This window comes from Diceros bicornis, chromosome 7, assembly GCF_020826845.1.
Source record: "Diceros bicornis minor isolate mBicDic1 chromosome 7, mDicBic1.mat.cur, whole genome shotgun sequence".
NCBI classification, from domain to species: domain Eukaryota; kingdom Metazoa; phylum Chordata; class Mammalia; order Perissodactyla; family Rhinocerotidae; genus Diceros; species Diceros bicornis.
Genome location: NC_080746.1, coordinates 44,447,574 through 44,472,918, shown reverse-complemented (window position 1 = coordinate 44,472,918; position 25,345 = coordinate 44,447,574). Strand labels below are relative to the sequence as shown.

Below are 25,345 nucleotides of genomic sequence, written 5' to 3'. Positions count from 1 at the left end.
TACTGGTTTGGCTCTATCCAATGTTCCATGAGTTTGAATGGGTGCCTACAGTCCAACAGAGGCAAATTATTTAATTTCATATTAAAGTAGAACCACGGACCAAAAAATTTCCTGAGCTGAATTTTTAGACAAAGAGAATGCAGACATCAAATTCAGTTCACTGCTCCTGCTTTCCCTCGTCTGAGAGCGCAGATGCCTTGCACCCTGGAAGCTGACTTCATAAGGGAAAGCAATCTCCAATTACCTGTGACTGGTTGACCCACTGTGACTATTTTGATTCTCTTAGAAAAAGAATCACCAGGTGAATTTTCCTCTCTCTTTCATCACTGATTGAGGCTTAAACATTGCCTGAGAGCATAAAAGGAAACCCTTGTCCATGCCTACTTCTTTACTTCCTGCAAAGAAACTGAGAAACATGGAGAAGGAAAAATGGCAACAGAGAAGATGGAATAAGAAACTGAAAATTTCAGGCATCAAGAGAATTCCTAATAAAGAAAACTTGCCATGTGCTTCTGAGACAATCAATTCAAACACAGTTTTGTTTTCCAAATCTTCCGCACAATGTCCAATAGCACCTAATTATCCAGGATTTAAAAAATTTCCTTCTTTTTGAAGCAATTTATTGTATATCTGATAAGGTGCTCTAGAACCATAAAATACTCTTGAAAATTGTTTTTATATTTTGTTAGAATTTCCCTGATGCAACATATGTCAATTCAAGCAGCATACGGAAAACATTTTAACCTGAAACTTTTGTGGAAGCAAGAGTTTGCTCATAGTTTATAAATGCACAAATTTCTAGTGTTTCTCTCTACTGTGACCTCTAGCGTTTGTGACTTCTCTTTGTTTGAGTTGCATTCTTCATATAATGTAATTTTTCGCTGAATTCTTTCTTAGAATCACTTCTTAGAATCACTATCTTAGAATCACTCTTTCATTTGTTCTGAAGTGTTGGGATTCTTAGCTCTATAAAATTGCTAGAGAAAAATATTGTGCAGAAGAAAAATACTAATAATCACATAATTTATTAAATTTTACTAAATGTCAGAGACTACGTGCTATGGACTGAATTGTGCCGCCCCTCAAATTCATATGTTGAAGCCCTAACCACCAGTGTAATGATATCTGGAGATGGGGTTTGGGGGAAATAACTAGACTTAGATGAGACCATGAGGGTGGAGCCCTCATCATGAGATTAGGGTCATTATAAGAAGAGACACCAGAGCTTGCAACAGCTCTCTTGGAAGCAACAGCTCTCTTGGAAGCAACAGCTCAAATATCATGGATATATTCAAAAAATTGGATTGAGAGGGTCAGTGGGCATCACCATGGTAACAGATGGATCCTCCAATTCTTGTAGTCACTTTGGAGTAGAGTAGCATTTACACATCATGACAAAAGTCTGGGGGTTGCTGCCTATCAGCAGCAGTAGGACGGTATAGCAAGTCAGGGTAATTAATATTAGCTTCTGTGATAATCCTCGAATTTCTAGGAGCTTAATACAATAAAAGTTCATTTCTTGCTTACATCACAGTCTGATATAGATTGTGAAGCTGTCCTGAATCTTCCAAATGACTCAGGGAACCAAGTTCTTTCTATCACATGACTTGTGAATTGGAATGCTGTCATTATGATCCATAAACAAATAGAAGGCCTCTTCATAATGGACACTTCTATTGCATCATTACTTTCCTGTTTGCTCAGGCTATTCTCTCTGCTTGGCCTCTCCTCTACACTTACCCATACCACATCCAAGCTGTCCCTTCCAAGCATCCTTGGATACCCTGACCTGCACTGATTTCTCCTATCTATAGACTTCCATGACTCCTACTAGTTGAGTTGCACATTCTAGCAGTGTTTTAAAGCTGAGAGACCTTGTGGCAGAGTGAACAGAGTGTGGACTGTGGAGTCAGACTAAGTTCAAATATTGGCAATGCAACTTGTCCTGAAAAACTAGTGAACCTCTCTAAGCTTTAGTTTCCTATTAATCAAAATAGTTATACCACTACTACCCAATAGGATTGTATGAGGAATAAATGATACTTCTGTACTTGAATCTCCCTTCCACAGTGCCTGGCAGATAGAAGCACTCAATAAAGGGAGGTTCCCTCTGCTTTACTTTCATTAATTAAAAATACCTACTGCTTCCTCTGCTACTGCCTGGATCCAAGCCATTATCCCTCATCTTATTACTGCAATAGCCTTCTAATTATTTTCCCTGCTTTCTTTTTCTGCCCACACCTACAGAATAATACGTCTATTCTTAATATGACAAGGAAAGTGATCTTAAAAAAAAAAGCCAATTCAAGTCCTTCCTTTGCCTGAAGCCTCTAATGTCTTCATGTTTCACTTGAGTAAAAGCCAAGGTCAATGCACTGCCAACAAGGATGTGTAAGATCTCACCCTCTGTTACTTCTTTGCTATCATCTACTACTAGTTTCCCCCAACTTTCTCTGCTTCAGCCACACTGGTTTTCCAACTGTTTCCTCAAATATGGCAGTTCACACCCCTCTCTAGACTTCGTACCTGTGATTTCCTACACCTGGAGTCATCTTTCCCCATGTCCACCTGGGTTACTCCCTCATCTCCCTCTGAGATTTATATAAAGTAACATCATTAAGGTCATCCCCCACCACTCTATTTCAATTGCATCCTCCCTAACATTCTAAATCCTGCCTGCCTGCTTAATTTTCTTCTTAGCAATCATCACCATCTAATATGATGTATAATTTACTTATCTATTTTATTTTAATCTGTCTCCCCCTAACAAGAATATAAGCTCCATGAAGGCTGGCATTTTTGTCTATTTTGTTTACTGCTATAGCTCCAGCACCTACAAAACAAAATAATGAGAGACACATAGTAGACATTCAGGAAGTATTTGCTGAAGAGATAAATAACCACTTTAGTTTTAACAGTATATCTTTTATTCTTTTATGTAGATACCCTGAAGTCAAGTACCAGATCATATGCTCCCCCTGGATTCCACCCAGCATTACCCAATGTTGTAAGGCTGCAACAATAATTTACTAACGAGAATTATCTTTTAATAATCAAGCTTGTTCACATCACTTTCTCAGGGACCATATCTTTGACAGAAGGCTCTCTTGTCACCTCAGCGCCACATCACATCTGTGGGGGACAGTAGCTTCTTTATTTAGTAGCCATCTGGCCTGGGTGTCAGTTCTCTACAATTTTTGAAGGTTGTGACACTGGCAATTACTGAAATGTCAAAACACCAGGCCAACCATGAGGGCTGTGGCAGCATCCCACATAGTTGCCACGGTGATGTGAGTAAACTCATATATAGCATCTGACATTCAGTCATAACACTAAAATTAAAATTAGCTCTATATATTGGCTCAGGGAATGGCACCTGTTATAAGGCAGGTAGACTGGACTAAAACACCGATATTAGTATGAAGACTAAGGCCATCGAGAGGCAGAAGAAACATCTGTTTGTTTTTATTTTATCTCATATTCTGATAATATGCTGTCAATCATCATTCTTAGCCTGGAAATTATTGGAAAATATATCTATTAATACCACATGGTGCATTTATTTTTCACAATAACTTAAATGCAAATATTTTGTAAAGCATAATCTATTGTGATAACTTTATAAGTGCAAAGTTTTAATATAACATTTCTAGAGATTCCTTTATAGGATCTTTACATATGTCATCTTGTTTTATCTTCATAATGACTCTAAAATATAAGTATTATTTAAATTGTGTAATTGAAGAAAGCAAGGCTGTGTAACCAGCCCAACGTTACAGAGCAAGTGAATGGTGGAGCTGAACTGAACGCAGGTCCTCACTTGGAAGCTCTCACTCTTGTCCATTACACAGCACAGCCTACTGAGCCATCCGAGAGACCAGGAGAGAATCCTGTGCTGGGCAGCTCAAAAGGATGTGTTTAGGGATCAAAAGCAAGAGGAGAAAATTCTATAAAATAAATTTCTGTTTGGTTATGGGCATCAAAATCACAAGAGATAAGAGAGAGAAAGGATTTCCTTATTGCTAGAATTCTCTGCAGACTAAGAGTAAGTCTGGCAAGTAGAGGATTCATTTACCTATACATATTTATATATATTTATTTATAGTTAAACACTTCATAAAAGCTTTAAAGTACAATTGACATACAATAAACTTCAGTTATTGAAAGTGAACAATTTGAGAAATTTTCTTATATGAATACTTTTGTGAAATCATCACAATAATCAAGATACTGAATGCATCCATCACCTTCTAGAGTTTCCTCACGGACTTTTGTAATCCATCCCTCCCCCTATTCTCGTTCCCAGGCAACCATTGATTCACTTCCTGTCACTGTAGATTGCTTTGCATTTTCTCAAGTTTCATAGAAACCGAATCTTTTAGGATATACTCTTTCTTTGCCTGGTTTCTTTCACTCAGCACCATTATTTTGAGATTTGCCACATGGTTAGGTGTATCAAGAGCTCATCCCTTTCTGTTGATGAGTAATATTCCGTTGTATGTCTCTGCCACAGTTTGTGCATCCTTTCACCTGCTGATGGGCACGTAGATTCTTTTGAGTTTTGAACTATTACAAATAAAATCACTAGGAACATTCTGGCTTAAATACTTAGGAGTGGAATGGCTGCACCGTAGGTATATGTTTAACTTTTTAAGAAACTGCTACACTATTTTGCAAAATGGTTTGATCATTTTACATTCCCACCAGGAGTGTATGAGAATACGTATTCCTCCACATTCTTACCAACACTTGATATGACCAGGCTTTATAATTTTAATCATTCTAATAAATGTATAGTAGTATTTGATTGTGGTAGAAATTTTCATCTTCCTAATGATTAATGATGTTGAGCATTCTTTTCATGCACTGATTTGCCATCCTTCTTTGATTAAGTGATTGTTCAAATATTTTGCCTGTTTTTTAAAACTGAGTTGTCTTATTCTTTATTTTTGAGAATTATTCATAATCTTGAACACAGCTAAATTATTTGCAAATTCTCTCAGTCTTGGCTTTTCATTATCTTTGCAGCATCTTTTGAAGAGAAGAGTTTTTAATTTTGATGAAGTCCAATTTAACCATTTGTTCTTCTATTGATTGTGTTTTTGGGATCACATATAAGAAATATTCCCAAACACAGTCACAAAGAGGTTTTCATTTTTTTTAATTGTAGATCTTTTATAGTTTTAGGTTTTGCATTTAGATCTAAAATTGATTTTGAGTTAATTTTTATATATGTTGAGAGGTATAGATTGAATTTTTGGGTGGGAGAGGGAGGATATGGATATCCAAATTATCCAGTACCATTTGTTAAAAAGCCTATTCTTTCTCCACTGGATTACTTGTGCACATTTGTCAAAACTAGATTTCCATATACATGTGGGTCTCTTTCTGAATTCTCTATTTTATTCAATTGATCTATTTGTCTGTATTTATGCTGATACCACACTGTTTTGGTTAATCTATTTTTAGAATAAGTTTTGAAATCAGGTAGTTTTAATCCACCAACTTTATTCTTTTCCAGAGTTGTTTTGAGCATCCCAGGTCCGTTGTATTTCCATAAAAAATTTTTAGTCAATTTCCACTAAAAAAGACTATAAGATTTTGATTGGAATTCTTTGAATCTGTAGAGCAATTTTGGGAGAATTGACATCTTAACATTATTGAGTCTTCTGATCTATGCACACAATATCTCTCTCCATTTAGTTAAATCTTCTTTAACTTTCTGAGCAATGTTTTATAGTTTTCAGCATAAAGATTTCACATCTTTTGCCAGATTTATCCTGGAGTATTTAATATTTTTAATATTATTTTAAATGGTACTCATTTTTTATTTCACTCTCTAATTATTTACTGGTATCATATAGAAATACAATTGATTTTTGTATATTAATCTTGTATGTTGCAAACTTAAGAACACACCAGAACTTTTTTTATAGATACTGTCGGATTTTCTAGATAGTCAATCATGTCATCTGTTAATAAGGACAATTTTACTTTATTGTTTCAAATCTGGATGTCTTTTATTTCTTTATTTGATATATATTTCGCTGACTAGAACTTGTAGCGGTAACAGCCAAACTCCTTGCCTGATTATAGGGAGAAATCTTTTTATTAGGTTGAAGAAGTTTCTGTCTATTCCTAGTTGGCTGAGAATTTTATCAGAAATTAATATTAAGTTTTGACATTTTTAACAATTTATAAGTTGTTAATACAATAAATTACATTGATCAAAATTTTTGCATATTAAATCAACATTATATTTTGGGATAAATTCTACTTGGCCATGATATATTATACTTCTAATATGTTATTGGATATGATTTGTTAAAATTTTGTTTAGAATATCTACACCAATTTTTATGAGGTATGTTAGTCTGTGGTTTCCTTTTCTTGTGATATCTTGGTCTGGTTTTGGTATCAAGGTAATGCTTGCCTCATTGATTGAATTGGGAAGCATTCCTGACTCTAACTATCTGGTAGAGTTTACATAGAATTTAAAACAGTTCTTCCTTAAATATTTGGTAGCAATTCACCAGTGAAGCCATCTGGCCTGGAGTTTTCTTTGTGGGAAAGTTTTTAACTACAAATTTAATTCCTTTAATAGATATAGGACTATTCAGGTTGTCTATTCTTCAGTGAACTTTGGTAGTTTGTGCATTTCAAGGAATTTCTCCATTTTATCTAAGTTGACTAATTTATTGGATAAAGTTGTTTTTTAAATATTTCTTTATTTTCCTTTTCATACCTGTAGACTCTGTAATGGATATTACCTCTCTCATTCCCGATATTGGTAATTTGTATTTTTTCTCTTTTCCTGATCAATCTGGTTTTTCAATTTTATTGATCTTTTAAAAGAACCAAGCTTCATTGATTTTCTCTATTATGTTTCTATTTTATATTTCATTGATTTTTCATTCTTATTTATTACTTCCTTTCTTCTACTTACTTTGGGTTTAATTTGCTCTTCGTTTTCCAAATTTGTTAAGGTCATTGATTTGAGATATTTTTCTTTTCTAATATAGCCAATTAACACTATAAAATTTCCCCTAAGTATTGCTTTAGGCCTCTGACTTGTAAGTTTTTCCAGTCTGACTGCTGGGGACAGGCACGGGTCCTTGTCCCATATGGGCGCCAGGAGCACTGTTCTCTCTAATCCCTTGGGGTGGTTCTTTCCCAGGTCTCAAGTGTTATCCTCACATGCATGTATTGATCAATACTCAGCTGAGCACTCAAGAAGGAGCCTCTGCAGATCTCCAGAGTTCTCTTTCCATGCAGCTCTCTCCTCTTTGTTCCTGTGCTCTGCAAACTCTAGCTTTCTTGGTCTCTCTGAACTCTCAGTTCTATCTTCTTAACTCAGAGGGCTCCCCTCATTTATTTCTTGTCTCTTAAGAATAACTGCCCTTCATTGCTTGATGTCCAGTGTCTTGAAAACTGTTGTGTTATATGTGTGTATATATATATACACACACACACATATATATATATATATACACACATATATATATGGCTGTTGTTATTTCAAGCAGGAGAGTAAATCCAGTCTCTATTATTTCATCTTTGTGGACACAGGTATTTTCCCGTCATGTCTTTAAGTGTCTTCCCATATATTATCATATTTAAGCCTCACTAGAGTCTTGTGAGTTAGGTATTATTTTTAACAATCATCCCCATCTTACACATGAAAAAACTGAAACTCAGAGAGGACTAGTAGTGGCTACAGGTTGAGCTTCTTAACACACAGATCTTCTGGGTCTAAATCCAATGCTTTTTACAGTGCACCTGTATGCCTTAAGTGACTGATTCAGCAAGCTTGTCAGGTCTGTTTTTGGTTATTTTAAATATCTTTAATATATCTTGGGTTCCAATTCCAGTGTCTTAAGAGTTTGGAAACATTTTCAGTTTCTAATGCAAGGGCTTTCTTCTGGGAATCTCTTTGAGTACTTTTTGATGGTGGATACTCATCGCAGAAAATTACATGCACTAACACTTACTTGGATAGATACTTACTCTCATTTCTTAAACTTTGGAATTCAAATAAGAAATGTGACAGATTATGTTTCTCAAAACTTTGATATGTCAGTATCTGGGACCTTGATCTGGCTCTATGTTCCATTTCCTTAAAGCAGACTCCAAGATGGAGAATTTTTTTCCCCCTGGCAATGAAAAGTATCAAAAAGTAAAAAAATCCGAGAATTGTATTAAGCCAAAACTGTCACATCAAATTCTAATTAACTTAATTCTTTGGCTGACATAAAGACAGAAATGGGCTCTGCTCAGCATACACTAGGATAATGTGATCAAATTTCTTCTTCAATGTATGGTTATTAATCTTGTTCTAGCGTAGAGAAGTGTGGTGCTCAGTGTTACGTAAGAGGGTGCGTTCATAGCAAAACAAAAAAAGGAGATGCTGGATTAAAGAAAGATATTGAAATTTTTTACAACAGGATTGGTCCTTTTCCAATGTGTTGATGTACATTATTAATCTCTAAAAAATGGATACAGAATGCAATAATCCCAATATACATAACCATGGATTCTTTTTTTCACACTGGATTAATTTTCTTTCCAAATGCAATCTTGGAAATGTCAATATATGCCAGTGTGAAGAATCTCTAATCTAGGGGTTGGCTGTGGCACTTAGTTCATTTTATTTGGCTCTTGAGATGCTTTTCCTATAGCCCAGCTACTCTCACCCAGACAATTATTTCCTCTCAATGCACTGTTTTGGCTTTTCCAGTCATATTTTCAGACTGAGGGATGCTGAAGTGTTTTGAGCAATGGCTAAAGCACTAATAAGCATTTTTAAAGCAAACAAGATAGCAGAAAAAAAATCTGATGCATAAGGAAGTATTCTTTAACTAACCCCCCTGAAATCCTCATGAAACATATTCATCAGAAAGAATGTGGACATCTCTAGATGGAAACTTACTGTAACAGAAAGGGAAAAGAAATACTTCCAAGCTAGTGGAACCAACCTTTTTGAATATAGGAAATCCCTTTAATGTCAAAAAATTCCACACACTCCATAAATGTTATTTGTACTTCTAGTATCTTTTGATATAGAAAACACATGGTGGCAATAAACTACTAGATTTTGGTAATTAAAAACATTAATTTATAATTTGTTAACTGCAACAGCTTGTGCATAAAAATAAGGTATATGCATGTATAAATACACACATGTTCACAAAAGGTTATGCAAGGTATAGTTCAGTCTACTGACAATGCTTAACCACATAAGAACTCTACACCCAGTCAACAAATTGATAGTGACCCCTGGGTGACTGGGATCCACAGATTGGGAACCACAGTTTTAGATCCTCTAGCCATTGTAACACTACCTAGGTCTAAGAGAAATAAAGTCACATTTATTTAACAATGTTTATCAAATACTTCCTATATACAAGGCATCGCGCTAGGAATTTGGAAAACAGAGATGAGTAAGACAGCTTTTATCCTTGAGAAATTTATAATTTCATTGAGAAAGGTGAATATGAAATGTTTACATGCTGATGTAACAATGTGAAAATTCTATTTATATGTTGGTGTAATATAGTGGAAAAAATTATATTGCTGTAGCTGCTTTATGCCCTGTGGGGATGGGATCATTTTTTTCTCTGGAGTAAATGACCTTCTGTGTGGCAAAGTAACTTTAGCAGCAGCTTTGGGCTCAAAAGGTGAGCACTTCCTTTCCAAGGGTAGAGTTTTGAAGGAGACAAGAAAACAAAGAAACAGCTGAACAGCTCTGCATGTGAAATGGAGAGGTATTTATTTTGGGGTGTAGAAATATTTAGAATAAAGGAGGTAAGGGTTATAGATAAAGAAAAGGAGAGAGATCAAGCAACATGGTGGCAAAAAGAAAGCTGGTGTGTGGGGTGGGAGTGTGTGTGGGAGAATACTGTGGAAAAATTGGATTGGAAGAAATGTTAGACTGGTTATAGTGACCATCAGACTTTTATTTGGAGGGGGATGGTTGTCAGGGTAAATTCTTATTAAAGTAAAACATTAACACAGAGAAGAGTAAAAATCATAACTATACATTAATTTTTCTCAAAATAAACACATACTAGTAACCACCACTTGCTCAAGAAATGGAACATTACTGGAACCCCAGAAATGTTCTCATGGCCAAAGTACTTTTATCTTGCTCTGAACCCATTTATCTCCTCTTCATTTTCTTGACAGTAGCTTGGAACACACATAGATGCTCGTGTGAGTGGTTACTTGGTGGCGTAAAAATAAAGGAGTGGAAGAGCTGTGTTCAATATCTGGACTGGTATATGTGACAAAAAGAAGCCAAAAGGCACAGGAAGTGAAATGCGAGAGAAACCGTTTCTTTGAGAACAGGAAAGTGGAGTTATTGGAAACCGTGAGAATATAAGCTCAGTGGAAGTGACAAATATCTTGAGGTAGACTTTTCACTGAGCAAGACTTAGCATGTGAGAAAGTACGGGGACTTCAGTGGGCATGCCACCCTAAAACGGAAGATCACAATCTGTGACGTGGCTGGAGCACAGATTTCATGGGTTTAAGGAATAGAAGACGAGACTTGAAAATGTAAATGACCAATTTCAAGAATTTTGACTGGAGCAGAGGAGTTGGGATTCCTTTCTGTAGACATGGAAGACCAAGGAAACCTTTAAGAATGGGCATAACATGATGAGATTTGTTCTTTAGATGGACACCTTTGGGACTAGTTTTCAGCATAAGATGCAAGAGGAAGAAGCTGGTGTCAAAAAGAAGATTAAGTAGGGAGACTATTCTAATACTTGAGGTGAGAGATAACGAAGAACTAAACCACAACAGTGGTATAAAGATTTTAATTCAGGCAGCAATGAAAAGGAGGGTACAGATGTGGAAGATGTTCAAACAGTAGAATTAACAGTATTTGGTCACCAGTTGGCTGTGAAGAGGAGAGAAGGGGATTAAGTGAGGATCACTTACTGCAGCATCTTGGGAGACAGGGTAGATAAGTGCCTCATTTACTTAAACTGGAGATGCAAAAAGGAAGAACTCAAAGTTTGGGGCTGTGGTTGTAGAAGTTATAATGAGGTTAGTTTTAGATATATAAGTTTAAGGTGCCCTCAGGACATGCAGGTGAGAATGTTTGTGTGTTAATGTCATAAATGACACCTCTGGAAGTTACTAGAGTTGACAGTGAGAAATCATAGAAAGGAGACGGTAAATGAATGTCAGTGGGTGATAACTGTAAAGGAAATGGGTCCTTATATTGGTTCAAAAATAGAATAGCATACAGTTATTAGAAAACAGTTTAATTTAATTCTCTGTAGCTTTTATTACAGGGTTATCTAAGCGAAGAATTAGATTACATTTTTAATCCTTTTAATTTCTAATTTAAGTTTAATGTAATTGTGAAATTTACGTAAAACTTACTGAAATCAGGCTCACTGTTAACAGTATATAAACCTGGATTCTAACAATACCACATAGTTAAAACACTTAAAGGCTACAGTAATATTTTGATTTCAGTTTTTAAACATTTAAAAATAAAACCAAAACTAACAAAAGTATAAACATTTTAGACATTATAAGTGACAGGCTTTATATATACATCAAAATTGGGGTTGCCGGGGTGGTGATAACTAAGAATAAAGAGTAAAGGAGGAACTTCTGGTGTTAGGTAGGATGGAGAAAGCAAATGAAAATTCTTTTGCTGCATCACTTCAAAAGACCAAAGAAGTGCACAAATAAAAAATTTTAAAGGCAGTGAAGATGTGTGGCAGCAGCAAAGACAAAATGAACTAACAGAGAGGAGACTTGCAAAAGTGGGCAGGTATCGTTAGCTGCTTTATTGTCTGAGGGTGTCTGCAGGTTCTGGACCCAAACTGATAATCTAGCTTGGTCTGAATGAAGAGACATTACTTTCCTCCACCATAACAAAGTACCACTAACTAGGTGGCTTAAAACAACAGAAATGTATTTTCTCACAGTTCTGGATGCTGGAAGTCCATAATCAAAGTGTCAGCAGGGCCATGCTCCCTTAGAGACTCTGAGTAGAATCCCTCCTTGCCTCTTCCTAGCTTCTGGTCGTGGCCGTTAATCCTTGTCATTCCTTGGCTTTATGGTGCATCACTCCAGTTTCTGCCTGTGTCTTCCCATGGCGTTTTCCCTGTGTGACTCTCTGTTTCTGTCAGTGTTCCTCTTTTTATAAAGACACCGGTCATATTGGATTAAAAGCCCATCCTACTTTAGTATGTCCTCATTCTGACTAATTACATCTGCAATGATGCTATTTCTAAAGTCACATTCTGAGGTTTGGGAAAGAACATGAATTGTGGCTGGGGGAGGAGGAAGTGTAATTCCACCTAGTATATGACATTTGTGGAAAAAAGAGAAACCAGAAATACTTTTGGATATTGAAATGATCTGATATGTCAATCTATAAACTCCAGGAGCCCTAAATGCATGGTGGCCATTTTCCCTCATGATTTATTTGCTGATTCTGGGGACTGCATGAGAGGCTTAAGATTTTGAAGGGGAAGAATGAAATCTCCCATTGCTTTGTAATATTTGGAAGAAAAGCCCCACTTGAGGAATGGAGACTGCTCAAACTTCAATATGTCTTTTCTTCAAGACACATGCCAAATGTAGAAACAGCATGGTGCAGGAGATTGGAGAGCAAAGCTCAAAAATAGTAAAAGTCTGACTGAGTCAGTTATCTGGGGCAAGGAATATACTCACTAGATTCTCAATTAAAGTTCCATGCCAATCATCCCATAAAGACATTTTTAACCAGAGGTTGACTGCTTCTATCTTATGCGCAACCTACCCCATCTCAATTCTTGGAATCTGGAAAAGGCAAACCATCACTGAGGGCAAATAATATAAATTCAATCTTTATGGTTATTTTATACTCAGTGTCTGGCATAAAAGAAAACACATTACAGATGTGTCAAGAAGCATAAAATGTGACCAATAACTAAGAAAAATTAGTCAATAGAAGTAGACTGACAGAAGATCCAGATGTTAGAATTAGAGAAAAGGACCTGAAAATAGCTATAATCAATATGTTTAAGGAAATAGAGTTAAAGGATTGAAAAAATGGATGAGAAGGAGAACTTCAACAGAAAAATTGAAACTATAAAAAGAATTAAAAGGGCATTCTGGGACTCTAAAGCACCAACTCTGAAATTAAGAACGTTTTATTTTAGTTAACAACAGACTGGACATAGGAGAAGACATGATTAGCGCAATCAAAAACAGAATAACAGAAGAACAGTCAAACTGAAGTACAGAGAGAAAAAAAGATATGAAAGAGAGCCCACAGAAAAAGTCAAATGTGTGACATAGTCAAATGATCTAACATAGGTGTAATTGGGTACCAGAAGGAGCAGAGACAGAAATGTGGCAGAAGGAGTGTTTCAGGAAATAATGTCTAGAAATTTTTCAAAACAGACATAAATCTTTAATCCATAGGTTTAAGAAGCTCTGAAAACCCTAACAAAGAAATGTACAAGGGAAATCACAACTAGTCTCATCATAGTAAACTAAAAACTTAGGGGAAAAAAAGTAATCCTAAAAGCCTAGAAAACAAGACATATTGCCAACAGGGGAACAACATTAAGAATGATGGTTAACTTGTCAATAAAATCTCAAAAAAAAAAGGAATCCTGTTTTTAAAGAAAAAAGAATCTGAAAAAAAGAGAAAACCTCAACAAAAGAAAACCTGCCAATGTAGAATGCTGTACTCAGTGAATGCTGTACTCAGTGCAGTGTACTCTTCAAAAATAAAGGTGAAATAAAGATATTCTCAGAAAAGACAGCTGATATAATTTGTTGGCGGTAGACCTACATTTCAAAAAATACTAAAGGAAATTCTTCAGGCTGAAAGAATCACAGAGGAAAGCAAAGAAGTAAAAGATGAATGAAGAACACTGGGGTGGGTAAATATAAGACTGTTGACCATTTAGAGCAACAATTATAACAAAGCCCTGTAGTATATATAATACCCATAAAAGTAAATTATATGACAATAGCAAAAAAAAGTATGGGGGGGTAATTAGACAAATATTTGCAAGGCTCTTGAATGTAAACAAGAATCAACCTAGAATAGTTTAAGAATTCATTTAGTAATTTCTATTCATGACCCTAAATTAATTATACTAATAGATGAAACAAAAATGTTGAGAGGTGATAGAATAGAATAGAATAGTAAAAATTATTGATTAGTCCAAAAGAAGGTGGTAAAGAAGGAGGAATAAAGAATTAAAGAACAAATTGGACAAATAGAAAACAAATAGCAAATGAGAAAAATAGGAAATATTAATAAGCTACGCTCCAACTGGTCAATTTTCATGATATAGATATCTAACAAAGGACTCATATCCACACTCTATGTGGAACTCTTAAAAAAGATATTACCTTCAAGTCAAAGAAACATGCAAAAAACTTGAACAGACACTTTACAAAAGAGGATGCCCAAATTTCCAATAAGCATATGAAAAGGAGCTCAACTTCATAATACATAATGGAAAAGCCAACCAAAATCACAATACGATACAACCACACACTCACAGAATGTTTAAAATAAAAAAGATAACACCAAGTGTTGGCAAGGGTACAGAGCAACTTGAACTCTCATACATTTCAGTGAAAGTATAAATTGGTTCAATTACTTTGGAAAACTCCTTGGCAACATCTACTAAAGCTAAACATACACTTAATCTATGACCTAGCAATTCCATTACTAGGTATACATCTAAGAGGAATTAGGATATATGTTTGCCGGAAGGTATGTATAAGAATGTTCATAAAAGTTTTATTTATAATACTTAAAACTGTAAATAATCCAAATGTCCATCTATAGAAGATCTGATACAAAAATTCTAGTATGTTGATACAAAGGAATACTACACAGCAATAAAAAAGAATAAACTACTGATACATGCAACAACAAAGATGAACCTCACAATAGTATTTTCAGGGGAAAAGGCCAGACACAAAAAAGTAAGTATGTAAGATTCCATTTGTACAATGTACAAGAATATGCAAAACTAACAGGCATTGAAAGAATTCACGTTAATGGGGTATGTTATTGATTAGGATTGGGTATGAGGGAATTTTCTGATATTGTTGCTTTGGGTGGTAGTTACAGATATATATATATAAATTCATCAAGTTGTACACTTAAGATTTGTGTATTTTATGCACAATACTATAAATATATTATCCACAACACAAACACCCCCCCCCCCATGTAAATGAAAGTGCCTTCCTTAAATATGTGTGTGTGTCCTAAAATGCTAACTTGAAAATGTTATTTTTGCTTTTGTTTTTTGGATGAGAAATAATTTATCCTCATTTTAGAATGTTTGGAAAATATAGAAAGATAAAAAGAAGAACACATATTTTTAAGATTAACAATGAGAGTGAAATTTTTCTTATGTTTATTACTTATTTCTAATTGTTCTATGAAGCATCTGCCAAGATATACATTGTACATTTATGTATTTTTTAATATTTATATTATAAAGTATGAGTTTTTCTTGTAAGAAAATTAATATTTAGATTGTCATATTTTCCACCTTTTTTTTCCTTTTATCTTCATTTACTATGTTCTTAACACAAGGCCTTTAAAATTTTACCTTAATCAAAACCACCAAATATTCCCATTCTCATATACTCTATCACTCTTTTTCTGAGTAAAACTAAAACCTTCCTTATCCTCCTACAGTAGTTTCTTTTTCACACTTAACTCCTTTACTCATTGGTGTGTCTATGCGTGTATGTGTGTGTGTTCACATGCATGCATGTTGTGAAATGAGGCTCCATCAACTTTTTTTCTAAGTAGTTAACCAGTTGCCCCAATATCTGATTTCATAGATCTTATGCTATTTAGTGGAAGTCCTCTAGGCACTGGTATTCTGATGGCTGTCATTCTTAGTTAAGATTGCTGTTTCATGAGTTTTCTTTTGTTTTGCTTTTGTTATTGATGTATTCATCAATACTTTAGTGAGAAATTGGAAGAGTCTGTATGGAAGACTGCTATCCAGGTGTTATTATAAATCATTAGTCTAAAGAAAAAATAAATTGTTCTTGGAAAATTGTACCTAAAGTAGTATTAGTGGTTTTGCCATTAACATTGTGCTGTTATTAGTCACACTGGTTTTCCATCAGATAAAAAAAATCACTTATTTGTAATCTATTCAGAATTAATTTCTAGCAGTTGGTCTATTTCCAGGATAGTTTTGTTACTTGTTCAAGGTTAGGAGTTTTCCTTAAACTTTCTGGTTATTCATAGCTTTTAAACATTTGATTCTCTATAAGGCTGCTACTAATTCTAGCCTACTAGATTTAGATACCTCTCCTAGCTTTTATACTTTGCCTTCCAAGAAGCTCCTAAGAAAAATAAGCAGTAATTCAGCTCTGGGTATTTCCACTTTTTGGGTCAAGCCATTTTGCTTATCGAACTATTATTAGGTTTAAGGTACTATAGACAGTGAATATGGTGAAGGTTTCTTGTCTGATATGAATTATCAACTCCTGATATTTCTTACCACTCCAACTCAAAATGGTTGTTTTATGCACACTGCTTGATGAAAGGGCTTAAGTACATTATATTTAGGAAAACACTAGTCATATTCAGTAGTGTTATAGGTGTGAATAAACTACCTCGGGCCTTTCTGCAGATGAGGATTGAGATGTTAAAAGGATATTTAGGTAAATAAGGAAGTATGGTTAAAAGTAGAGGGGATTGAATATTTGGTTATCTATTATTGCATTCTATAGTTATTCAGCATAATTTTAAGATTTATTTTTCTTTTTTGTATCTTTGATAATGCAAATTTGATGCCGATTTTTTTAACCTCTAATATAGTCTACCTCTTTAGTATAAAGTATAGCATATTGGTTAAACTCTGGACAAATCTGAGTTCAATCCTAAGTTCCAGTGTTTAACAGTTATGTGACCTTGAGCAAGTTATTTTGTCTCTCTAAATCTTGGTTTTGGTATCTTTAAAATGAGGCTAATAATAGTACTTTCCTCATTGAGAAGAATAACAGAAATATTACATGTAAGTGTCCATATTTATGTACAAAATGACATCTGTTGTCAGATAAGATTCCAAGGGAGGACTAAAGAGTGCTTCCCAGTACTAGAGTGAGGAACAGACTCAGCACAAAAATCACATCAGGTGCTCATATGAGAGACAGAGAGCTACAGCAACAGGTTCTGAGGGAGGATGTTGCAGAACAATTGCCAAAGAAATAATGTTTTCATGGAAATCAGTTAAAGATTTTTTAAGACTATATCTAAGTAAGATCTCCAGCAAAAAATAAAAATAAAAAAAAAGAGTCAGAGAAACAAAGAGTTATTTCAAGGAGAAGATATTACAGATAAAAAGGAGTGGGAAAAGAAAAATATTAGTACAGAAGAGGGTGAAGACCAACTGGAAAAATTCCCTTAGCCACACCGGTTAGGGGATGTCACTCACTCCTTAGTAAAGAGGAACTGGAGATGAGATCAGATTAACTGCTCATCCTTTATAACTCCTCCAGCGTAGCTACACATAGTAATCTGTACACAATCATACAATCGGAACACAGAGAGGCATATGCTTCCCAAATCTCAAGAGAGGAAAGAAATCTGTGTCCTTCAGAAACTAGGTAGAACTGTGAAAAATATGAAATTAGCTATGAAAATTGAAATTGTGAAACATCAGTCACAATGCTTTTTATTCATACACATTTTTTCATGAAAATAAAAATTAAAAACAAAGGAAATGAATGAGCATTTGAAGGATTTGGACAGCAGTTAGCAGGATCTGAAGGGAGAGAGAAGCAAACATGGTCTCACACCATGTTTCTGGATTTCATTGACCAGTACAATATCCTACACTCCAGCATCCCTCTCCTCCCCCACTACCCAAATAGGAACAGACATAAGTTTGCCAAGGTCTTTTTTACCAAGTACTGACATTTAAAAACAATCACAAATCACCATTTACTACCTCTTCATTTCACAAAAGAATGAACTGATTAAAAAACATAGGATGAACAGGAACTCAGGGGGAAAATGCATTATGAAAAACTTACTACATTGCTCCTATTTCCTCACTTTAGTGCTGGTATACGACAACTTCTCTGTGGAATGGAATTGGTTCATGGGCCAGGATTTCAAACCCACTGCCCCAATGCACTCTTGTGTTCCTGCATCAGGGATAAAGGCACCTATACCACTAATTGAAACATTTTATTCCTACACAAATGCATATGGGATTTTTGTGACACAATGTGGGATAAGTCAGTCTCAACAAATCCCTTATCAATTTTAACAAACCTTAACCTTTGCAGGCATTGACATACATATCCTTATTGGCCCTACCTCATTAGTAGAGTCAAGATTCCCTTTGGATGTGCTACAAATAATATTAACCAAACCCTTTGTTTAACCTATATTATATCACTTACAACATTGAATTGCAATTTTTGTTGGCATGACTATCTCCTTTACTAGACACTAAACCCTTTGAGGACAGGAACTAGTTTTCCTCATCTTGGTACCCTTACAGCTAAAGCAATATTTGGTACATTGTAAACCCTTATAAGTACTTGTTGAATGACTGAATGAATGGCTCTGACAGGCTATGTCTCCTGAAACATCATAATTACACATAGCAAATCCCTGCTACTATCTTATAGTTTATTGGTGGAAATAGGAATTGGCTTTGTCCTTCAACATTCACTCATTCATTCTTCAGACATAGATGAAACCCTTACTATGTGCCTCACTCTGTGCTAACTGCTAAGATAATCGAAATGAGTAGAGTGTAGTTCTTGTCTTCAAGGATGTCAAGAATAGTTCCTCTCTGGAGCTCACATTATCTTTTTAGCACAGTGCCAATTTCTTGAATGATATAAATATAGACAATTGAATTGTTTGAAATCTCAGTAGAGTAAACATTTGCTCTGATATGTTTTTCTGAGTGAGAATAAAACCCATTTGTCACTATAAGTAGCAATACCCACTCTGTTTATGTAAGAGTCCTCTTCTCTAACAGATTACAGTCACTATCTCCATAACACAGTTTACCTTAATAGGAGCTTTAGCCTTATCCACATTAAATGAAACAATATATCTGCTTACTGTTGCAAGTCTTGTTGTATTTGCTGTTCTCCTGTGCAAACCCTTCCAGGCGACACTGAAAACGATGTTGCCAAAATTCTTGAAACCAAGGGTTTCGGAGGTTTGTTTCTGGCCGGAGCTTCAGATAATAATCATCAAACCACTTGACATCTGGAGATTGGAGCTTGATTGTGATTCCACCAACAGCTTCTCGCTGATATCCATCTGTCACATCATACCTGTCAGCCCAGCCATCACTGTGGGGAAACAAAAAACCCCTCAGCTTAGAACAGGTATCTTCTAAGCAAATGATTCCATTTGCTTTCCTTTCTAAAAGATTAGTCATTAAATGGCTACTCAGGCCACACTATGGTCCTACATTACACCTACATGATTATTGAGATAGCAGCTTGTTAGAATAAAAAGTGCAAAATACAGTGGGAACTCTGGGTCTAAGAGTGCTGGAAGGCACCAACCTCACTTACCTTGAACTGCAGAGAATAACCTAAGGCTTTTGGCAGAATTTTACTGATTGCAAAATATAGTATATCCATGGAAGCTGCATAATATCACCATTCATTCTATTTACTGAACATTTAATAGCTAGATCAAGTTAACTTTAAATACATTCTTTTCCTTTACTTTATAATAGTCATTATAATGATCATAAAATAAGAGTGAAAAGCATTTCTAAAACACACCTATCATTAATTTACCCATCTTATGACATGATATTTATTTATTTATTTTTTACATTTTACAAGCAAATTATAGAGAGGTTAAAAACTTGCTGATTATGGTCATTCTATTGAATGCTGATTTTTCAGAGCCTCAAACTGACGTCCTTGTGGCCCATACTCCATAAACTCTTTCTTATCCTATGGCATTTCTCTAACACATTTAAAATATACATATGAAATCATGTTTAGGAAATATGGAATCACTTAGAGTGACTGAAAGAACTTCTTAACAATGGGCCATCAAGGATGGTGACAGGGATCAGACTCCTCAACATCACTGTCATTCTATGCACTGATCACTCAAAGTAATCTAGGAATTTTACAATAAAAGAGTTTGAAATCAGAGAGGTCATGTTATAATGTACAAGAGAGTATAACAGAATAGGGAAAGTATTCTAAGCTTATTTGGAAAATACATGAGACACAACATCAGAAATAAAAGACATGAAAAGATGTCTATATCAAATTTGGGAATGCATTGGGGCACTCAGGGAAAAAGAGACTGACTTTTCCCATCCTCTATCCCATTGGAACACGCGCAACTTGTGCTATGTTATTTGCTCAGACCCAGTGGTGCTGTCTTTCCTTTGAAGAGGTGCTAGTGCTCTTTCAGGAAAGATAAGGAAAGTCAAGGGAAAGTTTAACAATGAAAATAAGTAACACTAATAAGGGAAGAGAAGGGATGTGGAGAGAGTTGAAGGGAAGAACAGAATGGAGCCTCCCGCATGCAAAGCAGGAAAGTGTTTGGAGGGAAGCTGCATTGGGGGGAGTGGGCACTGGGGAAATGGTGAGGGAAAGGATTTACATTAACAATCATTGTTTACCTCATCAATTTTAAGATATTTCCATTTACCAGAATGTTAATTTCTTTTTATCTTCCTTCAATTGCATTTTTGTCCTTTATACTTTGAGTGTGTGTAGGCAGAGAGCATGCTCCAATATTTGGCATATAAAATCAGTGCCAGGAAAAGTATTATGTAAGTAATTAATTAAAATAAGTACAACAAAAAGCATTTAGTTTTTTCAGTATGGTCTGTTATATCAACTCTGACTTAAAAATTGATAATAAGAGTTGCTCCAAAGGTCATGGATTAGTCATTAAGATACCATAGGGGCTTGAGATAACTTGAGATATTTCCTAAGGAATTAGTGGGTGGAAGAGGAGAAAAAAATAAGCAAAATAAACCATTTCTTCCTCCAAGTCCTCTTGGACAAGAAGGTATTTCATTAAAATTTATCTGCGGTGCAATTTCAAAACCTTTTGTAGCAGATCAGGAAAAAAATAATAACGCAATATGTTTTGTCCCAATGTTGAATTTGGTTACTTCACACGTTATCTTTCCTTAAGTGTCTCATTTTCAGCTGCAGAAGATTTTATTTAAAGCTGACAAGTTGAAATGAAATGGGCTTGTTTGCCTCATTTTCTCCTCTGTTTTGGAGGGTTTATTATATCACTGATATGAGAGTGTGGGTCTCACTGGCACTTGAGAAGATGCATGGGCGTGCTGCAAATGGGGCAGGAAGCTCTGTCTGACAAGCAGAGCCCCATTCTCCAAGGAAGTGGGTATCTAAATTGCTCCTTTTGTTAACATAAGCTAGCTCGCACTTATGTAACACTCTGATTATGAATATTACATAAGAAATGTAAGATTATAATGGGTCCAATTTACCCTTCACAATTCATTCATCGAATTTAATGGAAATTGTAAAAAGCCTGTCTTGATAAACTGTTTTGGAGGTAATATTTCCATAAAAAAAGTGTCAGGCCCAGAGCTGTTAATTTACTCATCTCTCATTATGTTCTTTAGCTTTTCTTTTTTTTCAGTTATAAATCTCTTCTCTACATTTAAGAATTTAGCAAAAGATGATGTTTTATTAGTAGTCCATAAGTTAGAGTTATGTTTAAAATAATTTTGTTCCAGATGTTTTCATTCAATAGCAAAATAAAAATCATAAAGGAGTTTGTGTGTAAACAGAAAATTCCTATATCTATGTGACAAGACAGGGTTATTCTATTTAAACTTATTTGGGAAGATCTGCCATGTGTCTTGAGAACGTTCATCCCATGCTAGCTAAGTTAGATGGTGCTGTACTGACTTCAGGTTATTAAATATTAACATTTCCATAAAAAGTGCTCTCAAGATTTGCATTAAGATGATAAGGTATCTCTAAGTAAGGAATGATAAATCTAAAAGTAAAATGAAATGCCAAGAAAAACTTGAGCTTACTTTTCTACTGCCAATGCTTTCCATTACATTGATAGAGCGGACTGTCAAGATTCTGGCACTACTTGAATGCTTGGGTGACATATATTTTACCAAATCAGGAAAATAAAAAAGAGGAGAAAGATAAGGAAAGAAACTGGAAAGGTACTACATTTAAGGCACTTTTCTAGATTTAGTATCTATCTGTCTATCTATCTATCTATCTATCTATCTATCTATCTATCTATCTATCTATCTATGTATCTACCTACCTATCATCTATCTATCTATCTGCCTATCGAGCCATTCATTCATCCATCCATCTAATTTCTCTCTCTTCTCACTGGTGGGCATTTTACCCATCTCGTCATAATCCATTTCATTATTTACTTTCCAATTCTTTGATTTACAGTCAATTCCCATTATTGGCAGATTCTGTATTTGCCAGTTCACCTACTTCTAAAATTTATTTGCAACCCCCAAATCAATACTCCTGGCACTTTTGTGGTCATTTGCAGACACGCAGAGTGGCAAAAAAGTTAAGCTTCCTGGTGTACAGGTTCCTAGCTGAGCTTGAACAAGCGACCTCCTGCTTTCTTGTTTTGGTTTTCATATTATAAACATGTCCTTTTGGTGGTCTATTTATTGCCAATTTTTTTACATTTTTGTGTGTTTTTTGTTGATTTTGGTTTTAAAATAACCCCAAGCATAGTGCTGATCTATTATCTAGAGTTTGCAAGTGCAAGAAGGCTATGATATACTTTACATAGAAAATACATGTTAAATCAGAGGCATTCAGGCATCAGTAAAGTGCTGTTTGCTGTGAGTTCAATATTAATGAATCAACAATATACATTAATTAAGGTGTCTTTAGACAGGAACACACATAAAGTAAGATTATGTACTGATTAGTTGATGAAATTGTGACTACAGGCTCACGGCAATTTAAACCTATATTTCCCCTAGGAGCAATGGTCAGTATTCACTTGTTCAGCATTGGGTGCACATTTATAGAACACAACTACTGTGAATAACAAGAAGTGAGTGTACATATCTATTTTTAATTTGGATGTTGTTTTATTCAGGCTTATAGTCTTTCTTTGGCCATAGAAACAGAGTAACTTGGACATTTGAAACAGGAAAAACATTTTTAACTTGCTTAGGTTGGCTTAACCAAAGTAGGAATCTTCAATATGTATAACCCATTCTCAAAACACCTCCTCAGTAGATACTTTAAATTCCTTTAAACCTTCCCTGCAGACATCTTAAGGACATGCTCATCTATCAAGAATTTGCTTTCATTTTCTTCCCAAGATTGCATTATTAAAATATATATTCATACTCTATGATCTTTCCTTCCCCCTTTCTCCTCTCAAACCCCAATTCCCATTATTTTTCATAATTAGCAACTCATGAATGTTTAATTTTTATCTGTTTTCAACAGAAAGTTCTTGTTAAAAACAAAATTGACTCTGTAATTCTCCAGCCAAAATTCATCTTCTTTTTCTCTCTAACTTGCCTTCTTTTTTTCAACATTTATCAAAATATCTACCATCTTAGACTAAATTATTTTGTGGCAATAAACAGTTCCAATATCTCAGCAGTTTGAAACAAAAGTTTATTTTTTGCTGAGCCTTTAGGTTCACTGCAGGTGGCCTATAACTCTGCTCCATGTTGCCGTCATTCTGAGACATCATAGTCTGAAAGAGCAGTTTCCTTCTGGGACATGGGCAATCTTGTAGAAGGGAAAAACAGAGAGCGTAATGGAACCATGCAATGGCTCGTAAGTATTCTGCTTAGAAGTGGCACACGTCACTTCTGCTCACATTTCATTGACCAAAGCAAGTCATGTGGCCAAACCTGACCTGAATGGGACAGGTGTGTGTGATTTTTCTCAGAGAGGATCAGTGAATATTGTGCAAAAAATGCGATCTACCACATTTACTGTGTGTTGAAGTTGTACTGAAATTGAGAAATACATAGGTTAAATAGGTTCTAGGCACTACACATCAGGAGCTCACAGTCTAGTGGAGGAATGAGACAGGAGGATAGATGTATAAATAAATGACCACATACAAATGAGTAGTGTTGAGGTATAAACCAAATGCAATGAAAGAGAAGATCAGTAAATAATTGACTAGCTCTTCGTAGGAAGGTAAGATTTGAATAGAGTTTGAAAAATATGGATAATGGAGTGTTAATAGTATTTTGAAATATTCTAGAGAATGAGAAAGTATCTGTGAATCAGGAATAGTGAATATTAAGCACTGCCATTATGTAGAGTGCACAGGATAGTGAACAAATGAGAAAGTAAGCTGAGGACGACCAATTGTGAATGGTCTTTTGTGCCATCCCAAAAGTTGTAGACTTTATCATTCAGGCAATGGGGAGCCAGTGGTGGCTTTTAAGGTAGGGAATGATATGAGGAGAAATGACAATTGGTGATGAACTGTGGTAGCAGTGTGAGTGACAGATCAGAGTGGTTGCAGATAAGTATTAGAGAATCAAGTTAGAAAATGTGTTCCAATGATCAATGAAACTGATGGAGGATTAAATTAAAGCAGTAGCAGTGGGGATGAAGAGCCTTGGTTATAAAGAAGTCTAAGAATCCCTAGGTCTAGATATGTGGAGAACAGGGGGTAAAGGGGGATTTTATGGTTTAGAGGAGAAGATTAGCAATATTGTAGCTCCACGTCCCAGGTTGTAAAATATAGGAACAGAACAGGTTTGGCGTGAAAACGGAAGAAAATGAATACAAGTTGGGGTCAGCGATGATCAGATTTCCCTTTATGTGCTCCCTAGCACTTCTTTTCTCCTGGATTTCTATCTGTTCTCTACATATATAATTGAATTGAATGTGAAAGAAATACAAGTTAATTTTCTTATCTGTGGTCCCAGCACCATATTAACCCACTCTATTCTATCCTATTTACGTTTTTGTATGCTGAGCAATAGCTGTTGTCGCTCAAAAAAAAAAAAAAAAAAAAGATAAATGCAAATTATAGAACTGTAAAGACCTGATACTCTATACCACTTATCCTCACACATATTTTAACTTTAGAATTATTATTTTTATCATTCACTGTATTAACTTAGGGATATATAAAGAAGACCAATAATTATGGTTATAAAATAATTACTGCAGTGCTTTCAACCATTATACTTAATATTAAAATATATTTCTGGTATGTGGAAGTCCCTAAGGGCTACGTGCTAACAGGAATAAAAAAAAATTCTTGGATATTATAAAGAAAAAAGGTTTATGAATTGTCAAATGTTAGAGTAGAGAGGCTAAATAATTTTAAACTTTGTCTCCC

The 25,345-nt window shown here is 35.1% G+C and overlaps 1 protein-coding gene across 3 annotated transcripts in view; it reads right to left on the bottom strand.

Moving 5' to 3' along the window:
• The window catches only part of GRM5 (glutamate metabotropic receptor 5), a 543,453-nt gene that overhangs the window by 118,462 nt on the left and 399,646 nt on the right, over positions 1 to 25,345 (bottom strand). For all 3 annotated transcript variants that reach the window (XM_058545440.1, XM_058545438.1, XM_058545439.1), the window contains one exon: positions 19,106 to 19,341. In XM_058545440.1, coding sequence (XP_058401423.1) covers positions 19,106 to 19,341 — 236 coding nt within the window. The remainder of the gene's footprint in view (positions 1 to 19,105; positions 19,342 to 25,345) is intronic.